A 20,834-nucleotide genomic window follows, 5' to 3' on the forward strand; every position below is an offset into this window, starting at 1 on the left:
TCCAGTGGGACAAGATGTGAAGGTAGAAAGCAGTGATATTTATGATCCTGATTCTGTATAGACCTAGGCTAATGCACATGTTTGTATCTTAGTTTTTAACAAAATAAGTATAAAAAGTAAGCTAAGTACCAATACAAAAGAGTCAAAAATTGAAAAAGTTGTAAAGTAAAAAAGTTATAGTAAGCTAAGGTTAACTTTTGATTGAAGAAAAAGTGTTTTATAAGTTTAGTGTAGACTAAGTGTACAGTGTTTATAAAACTTACAGTAGTGCACAGTAATGTCCTAGACTTTCACAGTCACTCAATACTCACTCACTCACCCAGAGCAACTTCCAGTCCTGCAAGCTCATGGTAAGCATCCTATACAGGTATTTCATTTTAAATCTTTTATACGTATTTTTATTGTACCTTTCTATGTTTAGATATATAAACACTTACCATTGTGTTACAACTGCCTACGGTATTCAGCACAATAACATACTGTACAGTCTAGGTGTGTAGTAGGTTTGTAGTCTAGGTGTAGTCTAGGTTTGTAGTCTAGGTGTGTAGTAGGCTCTATCATCTAAAGCTTGTGTAAGTATACCCTATAATGTTTACACTATGACAGAATCACATTATAATGCATTGTACAGAATATATCCCTGTTGTTAAGCAATGTATGACTGTATTTGGGACCCTAATTTGGGCTAATTATTTATCCCTAAATCTCTAGAATTTGGGGAGAATCAAATGAAAATGCATGTGAAAGTTCTTTGTTATCATAGTGTTATACAAATCAGAGTGCTGCATTTCAATATGTAATCTAAATATCAGTCCATACAAATCCTCAGGTGTGGGAGGAAAATCAGTGGTCACCACTAATCAAAATGTACTGATCTCTTCCTTCTCTGCTAACTAGAGCACACATATCCTCTTTTCTTTAACGAGAATCCACCCTTAATCTGAATGTGGAACATGGTAAGAAGCAAGGTATCATGGTCGCAGGCAGTGACGGGCTAAAAAGCAGATAGATTCTCTGTCAAATAAATGTCTACAAATAAGGGTGAGGAGGGGAGTGCTGACATTTGACTGAACATTTAAAAATTGAAGCTGTCTGGAATTTTAACAAGTTCCTAAAAAGTTCACTGATTAAAAAATTCACCATATCTGGATATAAAATAAGATACTCTATATTTTCATTATTACTAAATTTTATGACAAATTTCTAAGGGTTAAGTCTTATTTTGGATTATTATCTACAAAAATTTGTTACAGCAAATTGTGCTAATAAAAATGAAAAGTTTCTTAGACTATAAGTTAAATTTAACCTTGATGGGGGATGGATGTGGTTCTGGCATAAGGCAAAGAAGGAGAGATTAGAGGTTCATTCTTTAAATTTCTATCATTGATTTGTTACAAGTATGAGCTACCGTTATAATTTCAAAAAATTCAACAAAGTGAAATATTCAAATAATGATTCTTCCAAAAAAGAAGGAGGATATCCGAAAGGGATTTTGTTTACAATAAAATTGAACTTATGATTGACTTAAATACTTGTTAACACACAAGTTGGCCATTTGGATATGGCAGTCAAAAGTACAGGGCCCAGAAAACTGTACTATGAAAGTGATGTGAGCTGTGACATAATTACAGTGAACTGAGCACTTGGCCAGTTACATAATATCCATAATAATTCCTTTACAAATTGACTGCATGTTCATACAGATCTTTTATTGGAAATATACTTTTGAAAGAGTTATACTAGAATAGATCTGTATTATTGCAGATTATGTTACTGACCAGGCTTCAAAAAGAAATGATTCTTTACCTAAAGTCCAACAAAGATGTGCATTCTAAAATTCATCAGGAAGCAAAATAAATTTTGCCATTAACTTCAATTTGCAATTGAAAAACTTATACAAAGATAAGTATGTTTAAAGTATTAACTTAGAAGCTAAAATTTACAATAGCCTACAGTCAAACTTTTAAAAATGTAGTGTTTCTACTTTTATTTTGTTCAACATTTGAAAATCATATTAACATATCTTAAAATCTGCCTATCTAATAATTGCTGTTTGATAATTGTAATTTTGTGTTTATATAAGAGGAATTGATTTAATTACGGTCAAAAATAAACCCTTCAAAATTTTAATTACAAATACAGATTGTTACCTGGTTCTTACATCTAATTTGCATCTATTGATGATACAGGATAACTCAAAGAGAATTGGGAACCATCCTCTCACCCACACCCTGTCTTCAGGTGCGACATTCATATCATCACTAGTGTATTCCTTGAACGCCTTCAAGAAGAAAGAGAGGACTATTAAAGGCAAAACATAATACCTATATATTTAACATATTACTTCTCAAAACAATTTTAAATGTTTACCAATCAAAAGTGAACAATTTAATAAACAATAATTTATAAGAAGACAGAGACTATAACTGAGTTTATTGTGGTGCTGAAGCAAGCATGATATAACTGCCTGCAAAAATCTTTGGAAAAGAATTCAAAAGTTGACTTTGTCTTCAACTGTCACCAGCTTTCTGCATTATTAGCCAGGTTAATCCAGGTTTCCATTTTTATCATTTAAATGATTATGATACCACATAACCACAATAGGGAAGTGTGAATGTCAAATGAGTTGGTGTCTCTAAAAAGTGCTATGTGCCTGATAAGTCCATGTTAGTATGAAATAAAATCTTATTATCAAGTCTATGATATATTACTTTCCCTCAGGATAGTTACAAAGACAGATTCAGATATGCATGTAAGTTAAACTTGGTTGCCAGATTGTCAATTCAATCTTTTACTTCAGAGCTCAAGCTTTAAACTTATCTGCAATCAGTTAAGTTCAATATTGCAGAGCACAAACAGTCAAGAAACACTATAGGGAATGACTAAAAAACAAGCTGAGGTTCAAACCATGGCTCTACTTTACTAGCTCTGCAACTGAGGGCATATTATTAAACTGCTCTGTGCTTCAGTTTTCTTATCTGCAAGGGGCTGTAACACCACCTATCTCATAAAATCGTTATAAAGATTAAATAAAACAAAACAAAATACTCAGGAAAATATGTGACACCTTCAATAATGGTTAGTTATAATCACTACTCAACATAACTCAGAATCAAGCTCAAATTATTTTTCAGTTCACTTAAAAACAAATGTTTCATATGTACCCTCAAATTCCCAAACTTAGATTTCAGACTGGAAATAAATACTAAGCAAAGTTTTGTTTACTAAATGACGCTATACCTGAGGTCTATCAGACACATATTTTGCACAATGGCGAATAAGTCGAATTGCTTCCATACTTGTGTCTGGGAAAGCTGCATTGCACGCAAATTCAGACAAACACTTCACTGCATCCTGGAAAGAATCAATGGTCGCTGGAAAGTGTTTTTCGAATACAAGAGCTAAAATAGAGAGAAATATATCAGAATAACTCTAATTTTTAAATTATTCTTAATTGTACCAAAAATACTTCAGTTTCTAGATGAATGCACTCTTTAACAGTTGTTAACCTCATCTCTACGATAAATCAAAACATTAGCTGAATGTGGTGGTGCATGCCTGTAGTTCCAAGCTACCTGGAAGGCTGAGGCAGAAGGATAGCCTGAGACCAGCAGGTCGAATCTGTGGTGGCCATGAGCATACTATTGCATTCCTGCTTGGGTGACAGAGTGACAATACGACTCAAGAAACAAAAACAACCAAAACAAAAAACAAAAAAAACCAAACAGTTGTTAAAGCCTTTGATGCCTAACACATATGAAGTTTGAGCCTGTCTCTACCACTTACTTGACTGCCTTGAGTGATGAGAACAGGGAAACTTGTCTGTTTTATTTATACTATAAACGTAGCACTTAATACAGTGACTGGTACATAGTAGGTACCAAATCAACTTTGGCTGAATGACTATACAAAATTACTTAACCTTTCTGAAACTCAGCTTCTGGATCTATAAAATGAGGATAATAATACCACAGGAGTTGTTAAACACTACATAAAGTAATGTCAGTAAAGTGGCATAATACTTAAGCAACCACTCAATAAATTATAGCTCAGAAAATGCCATCATGATTTATTTTTTTTTTAATGTAAATGATGTCTCAATATGTGGCCCACACTGGTCTTGAACTCCTAGGCTCAAGCAATCCTCCCACCGTGGCTTCCCAAAATGTTGGGATTACAGGCATGAGCCATGGTGCCTAGCCTGTGTCATGATTCTTGATAGTTATCACTATCTTCTATACAGGTCTAATTTATATCCTTAGTGTTTCAGTCCCTCTAAAAGTCAAAGGAGGCTGGTGAAAAACAAAGGTATTGCCTTAATATTTCATGACTTTGAATACTAGCTTCATCACTCACCAGGTCCACAGCCTTAAGCAATTTGCTTAACCTCTCTGGGGCTAAATTTCCTAATCTATTTAGAGAAGAGGGATAATAAAGATACTTAACTTGGCTGGGTACAGAAGCCCATGCCTGTAATCCCAGCACTTTGGGGGGCCGAGGTGGGAGGATCACTTGAGGCAAGAAGTTTGAGACCAGTCTCAGCAACACAGAGAGACTTCCATCTCTACAAAAAATTTTTAAAAAAATTAGCCAGGCATGGTGGCACATGCCTGTTGTCCCAGCTACTTGGGCGGCAGAGGTGGAAGATCACTTGAGCTCAGGAGATTGAAGTTACAGTGAGCTGTGGATATGCCACTACACTTTTTTTTTTTGAGTTGGAGTCTCACTCTGTCGCCCAGATTGGAGTGCAGTGGCCGCTCCTGGCCACCACAGCCTCAACCTGCTGGGCTCTGGCGATCCTTCCGCCTCAGCCTTCCGAGTAGCCAGAATTACAGGCGTGTGCTGCCACACCCAGCTAATTTTTTATTTATTATAGAGATGAGGTCTCGCCAAGTTGCCCAGGCAGGTCTCGAACCCATGGGCTCAGGCAATCCACTCACCTCAGCCTCTCAAGGTGCAGGATTACAGGCTGAGCCACCGAGCCCGGCTGCCACTATACTTTAGCCTGGAAGCTAGAGCAAGAACCAATCTCTTACAAAAAAATATTTCACAGAATAATGATTAAAGAAAATACACAAAAAGTGCTTACAGTGCTTACCATATAGTAAACACTCAATAAATGTTAACTATAATAATTTAATTATCATTATTTACTTTGGTTCTGTAGTAAAACTAGGTAAACTTAAAGCCCATAATGGTCCCATAATCTTACTATAATTAATTTATCTTCTGAAAGCATTTTTTTTGTTTTTTAAATTATTTTACTTGAACAGAGCTAAGAGAATACTCACTGACAATGTGCCCGGTTGTTTGAAATGCAAGTTCCACTATGCTTTCATCTTGATCAGATGCGGCTAGATGAAATACAGAGAAAATGTTCTTCCATCCAGATCGAATGTTAGCAGCTTGAGAATTAACCATCTGTGCTATACAGCGTACAACCATATCTCGAATTGTTGGAGACCTAAAATATTAATATAATTGCTTGGATATACATATAGATAAAATGCATCTGATTTTTTCCTTTCTGCTGTTTTTACCCCTGCTGTGGAAAAATAAGACTTTTCTGATATTAAGCAATTCAACAAATATAATACCTGTTCCGTTTCATTATATGTTCAAAAGGTCTTAAGAAGTCCTTCTGGAATCTGAAATTAGCAAGCTCCCCTTTCTCTAAGAACTTCATTGACAACTGCCTTAAGGAGTCTACTGCAAAAATAGCTACATCTTCATTAGGATTACAGCCAACCTGTAATGGCAACAGAAATATAAGACACTAACGTCAGCAGTAAAAATCTATAATTCTTTATTTTTGTCTTAGAAACAGTATATAATTAATAGCAAAGACAGGTAAATTCTAAATTCTCCATAAAGGCACTAAATATGCTAAAAATATTTCTCAACCAAAAAAATAGATATTTTAACCAAATTCTTATAACCTAGAGCAATCATTTCTAAAAAGAAAAAGATTCAAAATGTTTCTTAAATTTAATTGTAAAAAAGTAATAAATAACTGCTTGAAAAGAAAATAGCCTCAATAGAGTATTAGGAAACTTTAAACAAGGAAAATATCACAAACTTAAACAAATACCACAGATATTTAAATACCTTATTAAAATGATCTCCAATAACTTCCCAAATTCGAGACCACTGCAATCTTATTCTTCCCATGTTGTAATATGATATTTCCACTATTTTTTGTAGACTAAACATTCTTGGATGTGTAGTAGAAAGTAATTCATCCATAGACACAGCACAGAGCCAACGGACAAAATCCACTGTAACAAACATACATTTACATTTTTTAAAGCTCAACTTTAAAGTCTTTTAGCTCAAAGGCCAGTTCGTAAGTAGAATAAGTGTACCTACTTACCAATAGCATTCCCATCTAGTCTTGTAGAGCCAGTGAATATTCTGGGAAAAATAAAACATAATTTTAACCATTAATACATTTATAAATTACTTATCTTGTGTCATTTTAAAAGTGAGTGGCCTAGGGTACTAGCCATTTTTGTGTTTTAAGGGAACAAAAAGTTAAGTGGTCAAATGAGTATTTTTCATCATTTAGTAGCAAGGTTAGTTTGAATGTTTCTAACTCCTACTCCATATGTATCACTTTGCATATTTGCAAAATTATTTTTAAAACAGGTATATGTTGCTATAGTTTTATTAGTAGATTTACAAACACCAGATAGGTGTCTTATGAGATTCTAAAAATAAGAAATACATACATATATATAGTTTATTTATTTATTTATTTATTTATTTATTTATTTTTTGAGTGGGGATCTCACTCAGTCACCCAAGCTGGACTACACTGGCACAAGTACAGCCCACTGCAACCTTGACCTCCTGGACTCAGGGGATCCTTCCACCTCAAAATTTCCCAAGTCTAAAGGCATATGCCACCACACCCAACTAATCTTTTTGCTTGCTTTTTTTTTTTTGTAGAGATAAGGGGTCTCACTATGTTGCTGTGATTGGTCTCAACCTCCTGGAATCAAATAATCCTCCTGCCTTCGCATACAGAGTGTTGGGATTACAGGCATGAGCCACCACGCACAGCCTAGAAAAATATCAATTTTTAAAACTAGCATATAACTGGCTATACTATGAAACAGAAGATTTTTCAACTTTTCCTAATTATATACCAGTATTACACAAGTTCTTAAAATGACAAGTTGTACTTTATTTTTACAAATAATGCACATTTGATTAGAAAGTTTATCTGGGGTAAATAAAAAGTGATCTAATGTAATCTTGCAAAAGGTCTCAATTTAACCAAAGATTGGCTAAACCATTTTCCTTAGTGCATTCAAATGTTTACAGTTAAGATATACTGCCCAATTTTACCCACTCTTCTTTGCTGAGCTCTTTTTCTGTGCTTCAAAGTTTTATAAAACATTTCTGTATAAACATATTAGTATTCTTTTTTAAAGTCTGCATTTTTGCCCATATTCTGGGGTTTATAATCAAGAGTTTTAATGTGACTTCCAAAAGAATGACATTCTTCAATTTAAAATTCACAAAACAGGACATGCATGATAATAAGAAAAACTTAAAAGGCAGGACCAAATCAAATATTAAGTATAGAAATTATAGTAATAAATAGCTACCAACCACAACATGGGCTCTATTCTAGTGCAGTATATATATCCACTCATTTGATAATCACAAATACCTAGTGAAGCATGTGATATTATAATCCCAATTTTATAAGTACAGAAACCAAGGCATAAAGATATTTAATAACTTTCTCAAAGTCACAGAACTAGTAAGTGCAAGAGCCAAAATTTAAACCAGCACAGGCTGACTCCCGAGTCCACCTTCTTATTACTTTTCTATACTGCCTCACACTTAACAACAAAACATACAGTAGACATTTAAAATATATTCTAGCTTTTTCCTACTACCACAATCTAAATATTTTGAGTATATTATAATTTTTTAAACTTCAGTGGCCTTGAATGTCTATGTAATCAGGCAATAAGTAAGAAAAACAAGACAGGAAAACAGTTTAGAAAGTGGTAACATGATAACTCAGAATCTGAGCTCCTGCTAAAGGAATGTCTTAAAATATTCTATAATGTTCGTGTCACCAGAATGAAGCAATAATACAAAAATATGGCAGAAAACAAAATCTGGGGGGAAAAAAAAAGTAATAAGGCTCATTTAATCCAACGGTTAGACTGGACCCAGAAATTAAAAATATACAAAGACTACAAAGCTCTCACATAAACAAAAAATTAAACTTGTCAGACTATCCTTTACAAATGAGATCTGCTGATTTTGTAAACTAGAGGTACTCTCAAGGATGGAAATAGCTATAAACAAGCCACACCCCAAATAGAGCCAAAATTAAGTAGTATAGGGGAAACAACAAAAGGCAAACAATCCCCTCCTCCCCACAAAAACAAGAAATAATTTTTTTTTAAACTGGGAAGAAAGCAAATGGTAAAAAGTAGAGGAGTAAAGAACAGCAGCAGAGATGAAACTACAGAAAAAGGCAGCAACAGATTCTGAAGGTGTTGAAATAAAAGAGAACAAAGGCAACAAGGAGAATTATCATCAGCAATCAGACAGGTTCTGCAGACTGGGGTGATGCTGGAAGGTAAGGGTGATGCTAGACAGGTTCTGCAGACTGGAGTGATGGTGGAATGATCCTAAGGATATTCAAATTCCTACTCACTTGGTAGTCTCTGAGGGGTCACACTATTTCTTTTTCTTTCTTTCTTTTTTTTTTGAGTCGGAGTCTCACTCTGTTGCCCAGGCTGGAGTGTAGTGGCACGCTCACAGCCGCCGCAGAGTTGGCCTGCTGGGCTCAGGTGATCCTTCCGCCTCAGCCTTCCAAGTAGCTGTGCACTATTTCTAATAATGTTCTACTAAAGATAAGCCATATGGTGGTACACAGCAGTCTGTGGAGGTACTTAAAGCTAAGCCTCAATATCCTAAGACAGGAGAACAGAGCTGCTTCACAAAATCAGTCTATGAAAAGGATTCTACATTCCCCATAAGAAAAGCAAAGAACACAAGAGTAAGAACCTTGTTTTCCAATATTAAAAGATATGCCCTAAAAAACACGAGAAGGGGGAGCAGTTGCTAAGATTACTGCCTCATCCACATTATGATACAGATATAGAGACAAAAAAAGAGGTTGGCAAAACTTTTGCAGAGTCCCAATCAAATAAACTTTTAACATACAAACAGCCTAAAATATAATACCTCTAACAGGTTTTTTCACAGTGAAAACATCAGAGGTAACTTATTTCTTAGACCTAATTGAAAAGTATTTATGAGCAAATGAAGTTAGGATGAGCTATACATATTTTCTGATAGGTGACAGAATGTTCCAAAGTATGAGATAAGCCAGTTTATAACTAGATCTGGTATGCATGAGAGACAATAATAAAGACAAAACTGATGCTAAATAACTGTTTTTAGCTATTAAAAGCAAATCATTCCTGGACAAAGTCTATTCCTTGCACAGTTTAGTAATATTCATTATAAAATTGATCTTAACAATGCCTAGAAGATTCTTCCCTTGCAAATGCTAGAGTATCAGTTACTCTCAGATTAAAGTGTTCAATAGTCTTTTCCTAAATTCTAATGGTATATGATTTCTGATACAAAAGCAGAAAATTGTATCATCTTGAAGTTTTTAATAAAATCATATTTTTTCTGTTAAGAAACAGAAGCTAGCCGGGCTCAGTGGCTCAGCCTGTAATCCCGCACTTTGGGAGGCTGAGGTGAGTGGATTGCCAGAGCCCGCGGGTTCGAGACCCGCCTGGGCAACTTGGCGAGACCTCATCTCTACAATAAATAAAAAAATCAGCCAGACATGGTAGCACGTGCCTGTAATTCCGGCTACTCAGAAGGCTGAGGTGGAAGGATCGCCTGAGCACATCAGGTCGAGGCTGCAGTGGCTGGGAGTGGCCACTGTACTCTAGTCTGGGCAATAGAGTGAGACTCTGACTCAAAAAAAAAAAAAAAAAAAGAAAGAAACAGAAGCTATAAAGAAATCAACACAGAAGACTTTATTTGTTTAGTTTCTATACTTAAAATAACAGATTATGCAGAACAAGAGGCCTTAGAAAAGGAAAAATGATCTTGTTTGCTATGCTAGAAAAATATAGAAAAACGCCTGACAATATTTTTACTACTACTGTCTTGACTACCAGTATTATCTCAATAAGTTTGGTTATGAACCAGAGTTGGAGTATAACACATGAAAATAAACTCAAGATAGTCAGAAAAAAATTCACAAGGAATTTAATGAGAAAGTGAAATATATGACACAAGAATATAACCTATAAGAAACTAAATATTTAACTCTTAATGCTTTCACTATACTTTAAAATTTGCAATACTGAGGTTTTGTATAAAACTGAATATTGATATTGTGGTTTCTCTTCAGTTTGTATACATCTTTCACCTTTTACTAAAGATTTCTGTGCTTTCAGAGCTAATTTTTTTGAGGCATTACCTTGGCATGGCTATTCATAAAAAAAAAAAAATTGAACAATGGATTTATGTTTGTAGAAGTATCAGATGATGATAAGCTTGTAATGACAAGCTACTAATAGAATTTATGCTAAGTCTCCTCCAAAACAGCACAAGTTCTTTAAACAGAGAGGTAAGTAATTTGTTCAAATGGGTGACACATAACAAGCAGTGGACAGGATGATAAATTAGAACTTGGTGTGGTCATATAAAGTATATAATGGAAACAGAAATAGTAGGTAAACTGCTGAATCTTGCTGGAATAGATTCTCAATAAAGCATTGAACAGGCCGGGCTCGGTGGCTCAACCTGTAATCCCGTGCCTTTAGGAGGCTGAGGTGAGTGGATTGCCTGAGCCCGCGGGTTCGAGACCCGCCTGGGCAGCGAGACCTCATCTCTACAATAAATCAAAAACAAAAATCAGCCGGGCGTGGTAGCGCATGCCTGTAATTCCGGCTACTTGGAAGGCTGAGGCGGAAGGATCGCCGGAGCCCAGCAGGTCGAGGCTGCGGTGGCCGGGAGCAGCCACTGCACTCCAGTCTGGGTGACCGAGTGAGACTCCAACTCAAAAAAAAAAAAAAGCATTGAACAGGTTCTCAAAGTGACAGTAAAAATATTCTAGGAGGCAAGAAAATAACTTGTATCCGAATGACTATTACACGGCTCTGAAGTTACACATGCAGACTGAAAAGTGAAAAGGTTGTGTGCACACTCAGATATGTGCTGCCTGAGTGAACAGCATGGCTCTACCCCTTAAAATTCTCTATGAACAAAAAAAATAACACATATTGTTATCACAATAATCAAAACAAGAGAAGACTGATTGTGGGAATGAGCAAGTTATTTAAAACCCTCTTGCCTTAGTTTCCTCATCTTTGCGGACAACAGCATATCAAGAGCCTCATATCAAGAGGCTATGAAAGGATTAAATGAAGTCATACATGTTAAGTGCCCCAACCATGGCAAGCTTTCATGCTAAATAGTAGTTATAAGATGACACACAATCTTTCTTCAACCTTCAAATAAAAAGGGCAAAGGACTCCCTCCCTTAAAAAAAGGACAGCAAGTAGACATTAAGAGCTATTTTCAAGGAAGAAGTTCCATGGAGTACTTCCAGGATTAGAAGACTTTGAACATTCTAACATTGTCTGTACTTGGAGCAAAAAGTTTTATCTGAAAGCACAGTAAAATAACAGATCAGCAAGAGTTTCCAGGTCATCAAGAAAAGATTATAGTACAAATTACATTGTTGTATTTATATTTACTTATATTTCTTAAAGTTTCTATCACAAATAGAAAAAAAAGTCAGCATTTAAAAATGTTAAGTTTCAGGGCTGGCCATGGTGGCTCATATCTGTAATTCCAGCACTTTGGGAGGCTGAGGCAGGAGGATTGCTTGAGCCCAGGAGTTCAGGACCAGCCTAGGCAACATAGTGAGACTTCTTCTCTACAAAAAAAAAAAAAATTAAAAATTAGCCAGGCATGGTGGTGCACACCTGTTGTCCCAGCTAATAAGGAGGTGGAGACTGAAGGATCACCCGAGCCCAGGAGTTCAAGGCTGTGGTGAGCAGTGATTATGCCACTGCATCTCAGACTGGGTGACAGACTGAGAAATCAACTTAGAAGACAAAAGTTTCAATTTGGGGGACATTTATCTAGCAAAAGCTGTCTTCAAAAAACAACAAAAGATATTTCTCTATATGCTAAGCCTTTTAAAATATGAAATACTCCTCAGTAAATAAACAACAGTATAGGTTTTCTTTTTAGGAAAAAAAAACTAAAAATGGGAAATACTTGCTAATATATGCAATATGTAAATTCTGAAGTCCTTTCCAAAGGTTATGAGAATTGCCAGTAAAATTCTTTCATTTTGCCTATAATGAAGTCTTATACCACAGATCCAAAAAGAAACTATACTATATTTTAAAATAGCAGTAATAATGGGAGTAAGTTTTCTATAAAGGGAATAAAACATTTGCATTATTGTCATCAAGGTTACCATTTCCCTAATGCTCATTAATAACTACTGTAACTTAAATTTTCATACTGTTTATCTCCTTCTTACATTCTATGATCAAAAAGCAATATTATAGGTAATGACATCATCTAAATCACAACATATCACAATATAGTCTTGTATCACTTTAGGAAAATCATTTTTGCAATAATATTTTTATTCTTACTAATGAGCAAGTGTTTAGATGCTATAGAATTAAAATAGTATTCATCTAAACAGGGAATAAAATGAATACCTTACCTATCTACAGCAACGACGACACTTTGAGAACTGGTTTCTCCAATGGATTCTTGAATACTCGCTATTTGCTTCCAGTCCACATTTCCTCCAACTACCACATATAAAAGAAAGTCATTTCAGCTTGAAAATAATTCAGTGGGGGACTGCATTTTCATTTTTAAAACACATTTCTGAAATCGATTAATTTTCATAATAAAGGAAATAAGGATTTGAAGTGAACAGTTCTTCTGGTACCAGGGATATTTATCAAAGTCAAATATCTTTGATGAACTATATTAAGTAGTATACAACACATGGTTATATCACACAAATTAGGGGCACTGTGAATTCAGATAACAAAATTAATAACATTAGACACAATTTCCATTAATATTTTAAAAATGCAGTACTAACTGCAGTTCCAATGATATCTTCTGAAGAAAATTCCAACCTCCTATAATTAGACTTGTCCTATTATTTAATCTCTAATCCTTGTTTACAAATGCTAGTTGAAAATTCGACCAGTGTTTTCCAACATCTGCTTATTTACAATAATCACTTATCTTTTCCCCTGAAAACAGTGGACAGTGGAACAACAATATCCCATTTTCAAACTCTGAACCTTAGAATCATCACTGATATCTGTCCCTTCTTCCACCATCAACATTCAACTAATCTCTAAACCCTTCTTTTCAACTGTTTTTTTCATAGAATTTATTAATTTCCATTCCTACTTAGTGTAGACACTCATAATTTCAGTCCAGGATTACTGATTTCCTTGCCACTAATTATTTCTTCTTCAATTATTCCCTCTTCAATCTCTCTTTCATTCTCCTGCCAGATTAATTTCCCTAAATTATCACCTTCATTTTCCTTACTCTTTCAGGATGAATTATATAAAATCTTCAGCCTAGCACTTAAGGCACTTCCCTTCAACTGTCTAGCCAAAATGTGTCACCCCTTTTAACTATTTAAAACTTATCTATCAAGACTCAGTCTGTATTCTTAATGAAGGATTCCTCTCCATCGCTCTCATGTGCTACCATACTAAGCAATTACTTAACTAAGTACTACTCAAATCAGAATTCCTGCATACAGTTTCATATAAATTTGAAAAAAAATTTATTTTAAATATGTGGGGTACAATTCAGGATTAGGTACACAAATGTTCATTATGCAGGTACCTTTGCTGATGAGGTTTCATATAAATTATTTTAGGTATGTTAAAGTTTCCTGAGGTTAAAAATCAATTCATATACATTTTTGGTACTTTCCTACCTTATTCAATATTAAGTCCAAGGCAGGTACTCTACAAACACCTGTTGACCTGGTTGACCAAACATTCTCAATAAATGCCTTTCTGAATGCAAATCCATTTAAACTAGTTGAACTCAAATTCTATTCTAGGAACAGAATAATGTGAAAAGATGTGATTCCTGTCCTCAATGAGTTAATAATTTACCAGGAGAGACAGACATGTTTAAGGTAATGATTACTTCATGGCTGAAATGAACTAAAAACACAGAATATTGGTTTGCTAAAGAAAAACAATTTTGATAGGGCCAAGAAGAACAGGGGTGTTAGCTCTTGAAAAGGCTTCATATATGATAAAATATTAATTCAAGCTGGACCTAGAAGGATGACTATGTGGAAAAGGGAGTAAAAAGATCAGCAATTCAGACAGAGGCAGCTATATAAAGTAATGGAAGCATGCAAGTGTACATCTTGTTTTAATATACTGTGTAGCCACGATGGAGGGTTTGGTGGGAAGGGAAAGTAGTAGGAGATAAAACTGGAAAGACAGACCAGAAAAAGATTGTGAAGAGCCATGAGTCTCAAGCTTGATGTACTACTTTTAAAAACAGGGAACCATTAGATCTTATAGAAGACTGACAAGATCCAATTTATTTTTCAAAAGATAAATGATGGTGGTATCAGGAGAACACATTGAAATAGGAAAAGACATAGGAGTCAAAAAAATTAAAAGCCTCTTCCTATAATACAACTAAGCACGAAAGCCTGAAGTAAATGACAGAGAACTGGGGTGGCAGGGAAACAGTGTGAAGGCATACTTGAAGTGAAGGTATACTTGAAGTACATGCTATAGGAATTTTACGAAGAAAAACCTATGAGAAGAAAATGCCAATCATCACGCAACTTCGTGTTTCAACTGTATGTCCTTTCCACAGAGCTTTACACCTTTATATTTAAATATAATGACATAATAATTAATAATAAATTATTTAAAGGAATCAAATATATAAAATGTCTAGAAATCCAAAGAACCCATTATATAACTATGTGAAATTTTTCAAAGAATCGTATGACAGTATAAGATAATAGGCTGAGTTCTAGGTTTATCAAAGAAATTCCCCAAAAGCAGACACATTTAGGTTAACTAAGAACAAAATGTGTATGTTGTGAATATTCTCTAACCATTTACACTGAACTTTTAAATATTAATATATCTCTTAAAAAACAGAATGTATATAACTGAAAATTTCAGGTTTCCAGAAAGCGAAGGTACTGATATTTTTCCTATCAATCAGAAAGCCAGATAAATATATACTCAACCTTGTCAATTTAGTTACATGGAATATGTGGCACATAGATAACTATTAATAAAGGAGGGTAGTAGTTTAAAACAAATATATATACTTTTTATTTTTATTTATTTATTTATTTATTTTTTGAGTTGGAGTCTCACTCTGTCACCCAGGCTGGAGTGCAGTGGCCACTCCTGGCCACCACAGCCTCGACCTGCTGGGCTCTGGTGATCCTTCTGCCTCAGCCTTCCAAGTAGCTGGAATTACAGGTGCGCACTACCACGCCCAGCTAATTTTTTGATTTATTGTAGAGACGAGGTCTTGCCAAGTTGCCCAGGCGGGTTTTGAACCTGCAGGCTCAGGCAATTCACTCACCTCAGCCTCCCAAAGTGCGGGATTACAGGCTGAGCCACCGAGCCAGGCTTAAAACAAATATACATACTGTACATATAGACTAAACTGGCTCGACTGTGTACCACACCCTCTTCTAGTTTAAATTCTGACTTCAGGGCAGGCGCAATGGCTCATGCCTATAATCCTAGCACTTTGGGAGGCCGAGGTAAGAGGATTACTTGAGCCCTGGGGTTCGAGACCAGCCTGGACAACTTGGTGAGACTTCATCTCTACAATAAATCAAAAAATAGCCAGATGTGGTGGCACACGCCTGTAGTTCTGGCACTTGGAAGACTGAAGCAGAAGGATCACCCAAGTTCACCAGGTTGAGGCTGCATAGGCCATGATCATACCACTGCACGCCAGGCTGGCTGACAGAGTGAGACTCTGACTCCAAATAAAAAAAACTCTGACATCAGCAGCTACTCAAGAAAGCATCTGCATCTGAGTAGGTGAGCACAGAAGACATATGCCACATAAGCTGGCTGGTAACCCAATGCAACAGCCCAAAGGGAAGGCTCTGCCCAACAGGGGCCAAGTCAATAGACTAGTTTCCTCTAGAATGTAGACTCAAAAATGAGAGCCTGATGAATCTGGAATAGAGAATGGTACAGACCAAAAGGAGAAGTAGATTACATGAGAGAAAACTTGAATAAAGCATGAAAGAATGTTACTAGTTTCTAGAGTGGCCTGGACCCTAAACTGTTTTTCATTTCCAAGCCTGAATGTTGGTAACTTTCTGTAAATTCTCTTTTTCTGGAAAGAGAAGTCAATTCATCTCATATCCTTGCACCTAAGCACAACCGCACAGTGAACAAATTAATTTTAATTCATTTTCAAGTACACTAGTAAATGATCAGCAAGTATCATTATTTCACTTGCTTGACTAAAACTTCTAGAAGATAAAAATCTTCCACTGGTGTTTTATTTTTAGTGTAACCCAATTTTGTAGTCCTACTTGCCAAAACTGAGCCCCAGCAATTAACACCCATCATTATTTTGGTCTTCCATTTTTAGGTCTTTCCAAAACTACTGAATCAACCATTATTTGGCCTTTCCAAAGCTATTGAATCAATCAGTGCACATTCGTTTCACTTGCCTGAGAATCGTGTTCATTTGTATCTCACCTGTGTTACCCCATGGAGTAAATGAACTTCTAAAGTACAAAGTTGGACATCCAGGTTACTTAAGTCACTGTGCAGGTGCTCAGGCAAGTCTAAATCTTGCTGCTGGAACTCCAGATGATCAGGTCTACACCTGCATCTCCTGGGCCTTGCAATACCATAGCAACCATGGTATTACTGAAGGACAGATTGCACTGTTAGATGCTTCAGTTGGATTACTAATAGGAATTAATTTTCTCCAGTATAACTTGAAGCCACAACACAGTACTGGTCACTACTTCTTTTCTTTAAAAGGTTTGAAATTCTTTTGGATTTCCAAAGAATTTGTACTGCTAGTGACAACACAGAAATCACTAAAAGAAAGAAAATTCCTGCTCTCTTTAAGTCACGTTTCTAGATTCATTGTTTGGAGGTAGGGTGGGAGGAACAGACAGAGAATATCCAGAAACTTCTAACATACCAGCCATTGTGCTAGGTCCATTAATGGCTAGGTCCATATATTTCTTATTTAATCATAAGAATAAGAATATGCTATCTGGGCTCGGTGGCTCAGCCTGTAATCCTGCGCCTTTAGGAGGCTGAGGTGAGTGGACTGCCTGGGCCCGTGGGTTCGAGACCCACCTGGGCAGGCGAGACCTCATCTCTATAATAAATAAAAAAAAACACAGCCGGGTGTGGTAGTACATGCCTGTAGTTCCAGCTATTTGGAAGGCTGAGGCAGAAGGATCGCCAGAGCCCAGCAGGTCGAGGCTGCGGTGGCTGGAAGCGGCCACTGCACTCCAGTCTGGGTGACAGAGTGAGACTCCAACTCAAAACAAACGAAAAAACAAAAACAAACAAAAAAAGAATATGCTAGGTCCATATATTCTTATTTAATTCTAACAATCCTGTGAGTAGATATAACTTTTAGTTTGCAAAATCAGAAAGTGAATCTCAGAGAATTAAAGTAACTTGCACACAGTATGGAAACAATACAAAATAATTCAAACCCATAAGTATTCGAGGTCAAAGTCTAAATTTTTTCTCTGGTGGAACTCCTTTTATTTATGACTAAAAATGTACTGTTTTTTATTCTTCTCTATGATTTTCATTAATATTTTCCTTTGTTCTATTGGGTTAAATCTGAAAATTTCTGGCCATTTTGAGCACACAGGGAGCCATTAGGAGAGGTTCTATACTGGCAGAAGAGTTTGGTTAGGCCATCATACTGTCTAAAAATTTTGAATCTAAATGCTTTCTCCAGTTTCCCCAACTATATATTACACCCTTCACACATTTAGTCTTAGTTCGAGGCTACAGTGGCTGGGAGCGGCCACTGCACTCCAGTCTGGGCGACAGAGTGAGACTCCAACTCAAAAAAAAAAACAAAGAAAAACAAAAAAAAAATCTCACCTAGCCCCAAGCCCACAAATTCATCAGGAGCCTGATCTTTTGTTCCAGTAATAGATCCTTCTCTGCCTCGCACTGTTCCAGAAATGTATCGAGGTTTCACTCCAGTTCCTATAAGTTGTGCCAACTCCAGCTGACTGATGCACTTCAGAATCTTGAACACAAAAAGAAAAAAAAATGTAAATTCCACGTTAAAAATATCCTCAAAAATATTAAAATATATGCAGCTAGAACTTAAACATAGGCTACATTATAAATCATTTTTAAAAGCTAAGTGTACTTACCCCGAATGCACTAATTTAATTTCCACTCACAAACACTTACGCATGTCAGTAATAGAATTTTTAGCATTAGTTCATTTTATAAATCAAATTGTAAAGTTGAAAATAAACACAGTGCTTATACCTCATGCCATGAATTTCCTAAATAATTTCCATCTGTGTGAGCCACTGTGATGAGTGTTTTTATTGTGTCAATGTTCTTCTGTTTCATTTCAGTAATACCAGAACTCACTGTGAGTAAGGTAAATCTTGCTAGAGCCTGGACATATGCATCTCTTTCCAGCTATAAAAAAAGACAAAAATATATTTACATAATTATAAATAGAGTAGACTGAATTAATCTCTAGATTTCCTACTGACAAACTCTGGTTAGTTGTTTGGTGAGTTTTTAAATTATAAGTTCAGTAAGTTATAACTGTAATAAGTTTTATTTGCCATGAATTACATACAATACCACAAAATACAGTTTTTTAATATTTTCATTCATTTTAAGATGATAAATGAAGCAGAAAAGACCTAAATTTGTAAAACCCAAAGGTAATGGGGGTATCAAATCAAGATGAGATTTTAGTGATAAACAATGTATTCATATTGAACATTTCCTGCTAGAAGGCCCTGCTTAAGTGAAAATTACGTACTGGATACTTGGCTCTCTTAAAAATAGCTTGTTCTTAGATTTAAGTCACAAAGTCATATAAAACATACATAAATGTAAATAAAATAATTCAATTAGTATGAAATGTAGCATATTTAAATAAGATATTCAAATTAACATATAGGAATCCAAAGTCTTGGAAACTTTTTACATGGCTAATATTCCATGGAGAAAAAAATTATAACCAAAGTTATGATGAGAAATTTTAGACAGATCAATATAAAGCTACCCCTTCCATCACAGCATCTCAGAAACTTAAACATTAAAATTCATTTAAATTTCATCATAAATTTGAAATTAGTTTTTAGTGAGTCAGACGTAAAAAATTATTATAATTTAAACTACAGTAATCATAGTTTAATGTTCTAAAATGGCTAAAAAGACAAAGTTCTTCATTACCTGAATGCTGAAAATGCATGCAATTCTGATTGCACATCTTATACCTTCCAGGCAAAGAGAGGCTACTTCGGTATCATCACAATCTTGTAGACCCACACTGAACGCAGCCAGAAAAGGTGTCCAAGCCAACTAGGAAAATTGTGAACATATCATGGACATCAAGCAATAATTAATTTTTGTTATACTACTACATTAATATTTCTCAAAGCAATACAAGATTTGAGGAAGTTCTGGAAAAAAAAAAAAGAGAGATTCTTGGCAAAGGTATCTCGAAAGCTGTCTTAGACAAAGGGAAGAAAACCAGACAATGCTGCCTGGGCTTAAAGACATGGGAGAGCATGCTCATAGATTCAGCAGAAGCCCTTAGGGATTTTTCAAGAACATCTAAAAATTATTCCTAACAGTTAAAAAATGGAAATAGTCAATATTCATAAAGAATATTAGTTTTACCACTTCAGAATGCATCTCTGTTTGTAAGCTTTGTCCCTTACGATATTTTACACTCTTTATTTCCAATGAGATCCTTTTAATCATTTTCCTATTTGCAACAAAAACATTAATCTCTTTTGTGTGCGCCTGCTCCCTGAACACCTTTAGTCTAATATTTTTTATAGATAAAACTTTTATATTGAGTCATCAGTGATATCTCTGGTTCCTAGTTGGACAATATTTTTTTAAAAAGAGTTCAAATCTAGTTGTATTGGCTGATACCTACAATCCCAGGGCTTCGGGAGACTGAGGCAAGAAGATGCTTGAGCCCAGGAGTTCAAGATCAGCCTGAGCAACATAGTGAGACCTTGTTCCTACAAAAAATAAAAATAAAAAAATAGGCTGGGCTCAGTGGCTCAGTCTGCAATCCCGCGCTTTGGGAGGCCGAGGTGAATGGATTGCCTAAGCCTGTGGGTTTGAGACCCGCCTGGGCAACTCGGCGAGACCTCATTTCTACAATAAATCAAAAAATTAGCCGGATGTGGTAGCGTGTGCCTGTAGTTCCAGCTACTTGGAAGGTGGAGGCGGAAGGATCGCCGGAGCCCAGCAGGTCGAGGCTGTGGTGGCCAGGAGCGGCCACTGAACTCCAGTCTGGGTGACAGAGTGAGACTCCAACTCAAAAAATAAAATTTTTTAATAAAAATTAAAATTAAAAAAATTTTTAAAAATAAAAAATAAAAAAAATAGACAAGTGTATTGGTGCACACCTATAGTTCCAGCTATGTGAGGGGCTGAAATGGAAGGATCTTTTGAGCCCCAAAGCAAGGCTGGAGCTTGAGTAGGGATCATTCCACTGGACTCCAGCCTGGGTATTACAAAAAA

The 20,834-nt window shown here is 35.7% G+C and overlaps 1 protein-coding gene across 2 annotated transcripts in view; it reads right to left on the bottom strand.

Annotated features, from left to right (window-relative positions):
* Nucleotides 1–19,664, bottom strand: part of ARFGEF1 (ADP ribosylation factor guanine nucleotide exchange factor 1) — a 43,957-nt gene extending 24,293 nt beyond the window's left edge. The window contains exons 1-10 of one of the 2 annotated variants that reach the window (XM_008074325.2): nucleotides 19,524–19,648; nucleotides 18,594–18,752; nucleotides 18,192–18,342; nucleotides 12,758–12,848; nucleotides 6,374–6,414; nucleotides 6,109–6,278; nucleotides 5,598–5,749; nucleotides 5,292–5,464; nucleotides 3,241–3,401; nucleotides 2,151–2,281 (exon numbers count right to left, since the gene is read on the bottom strand). In XM_008074325.2, coding sequence (XP_008072516.1) covers nucleotides 2,151–2,281; nucleotides 3,241–3,401; nucleotides 5,292–5,464; nucleotides 5,598–5,749; nucleotides 6,109–6,278; nucleotides 6,374–6,414; nucleotides 12,758–12,848; nucleotides 18,192–18,342; nucleotides 18,594–18,680 — 1,157 coding nt within the window. In that variant the 5' untranslated portion in view covers nucleotides 18,681–18,752; nucleotides 19,524–19,648. Of the gene's footprint in view, nucleotides 1–2,150; nucleotides 2,282–3,240; nucleotides 3,402–5,291; nucleotides 5,465–5,597; nucleotides 5,750–6,108; nucleotides 6,279–6,373; nucleotides 6,415–12,757; nucleotides 12,849–18,191; nucleotides 18,343–18,593; nucleotides 18,753–19,523 lie in introns of both variants that reach the window. The other variant, XM_021707131.1, reaches the window with a different exon arrangement.
* Between the last annotated feature and the right edge of the window lie 1,170 nt (nucleotides 19,665–20,834).

Source organism: Carlito syrichta, unplaced genomic scaffold, assembly GCF_000164805.1.
Source record: "Carlito syrichta isolate Samal-C Ts95f unplaced genomic scaffold, Tarsius_syrichta-2.0.1 Scaffold316389, whole genome shotgun sequence".
NCBI lineage: Eukaryota > Metazoa > Chordata > Mammalia > Primates > Tarsiidae > Carlito > Carlito syrichta.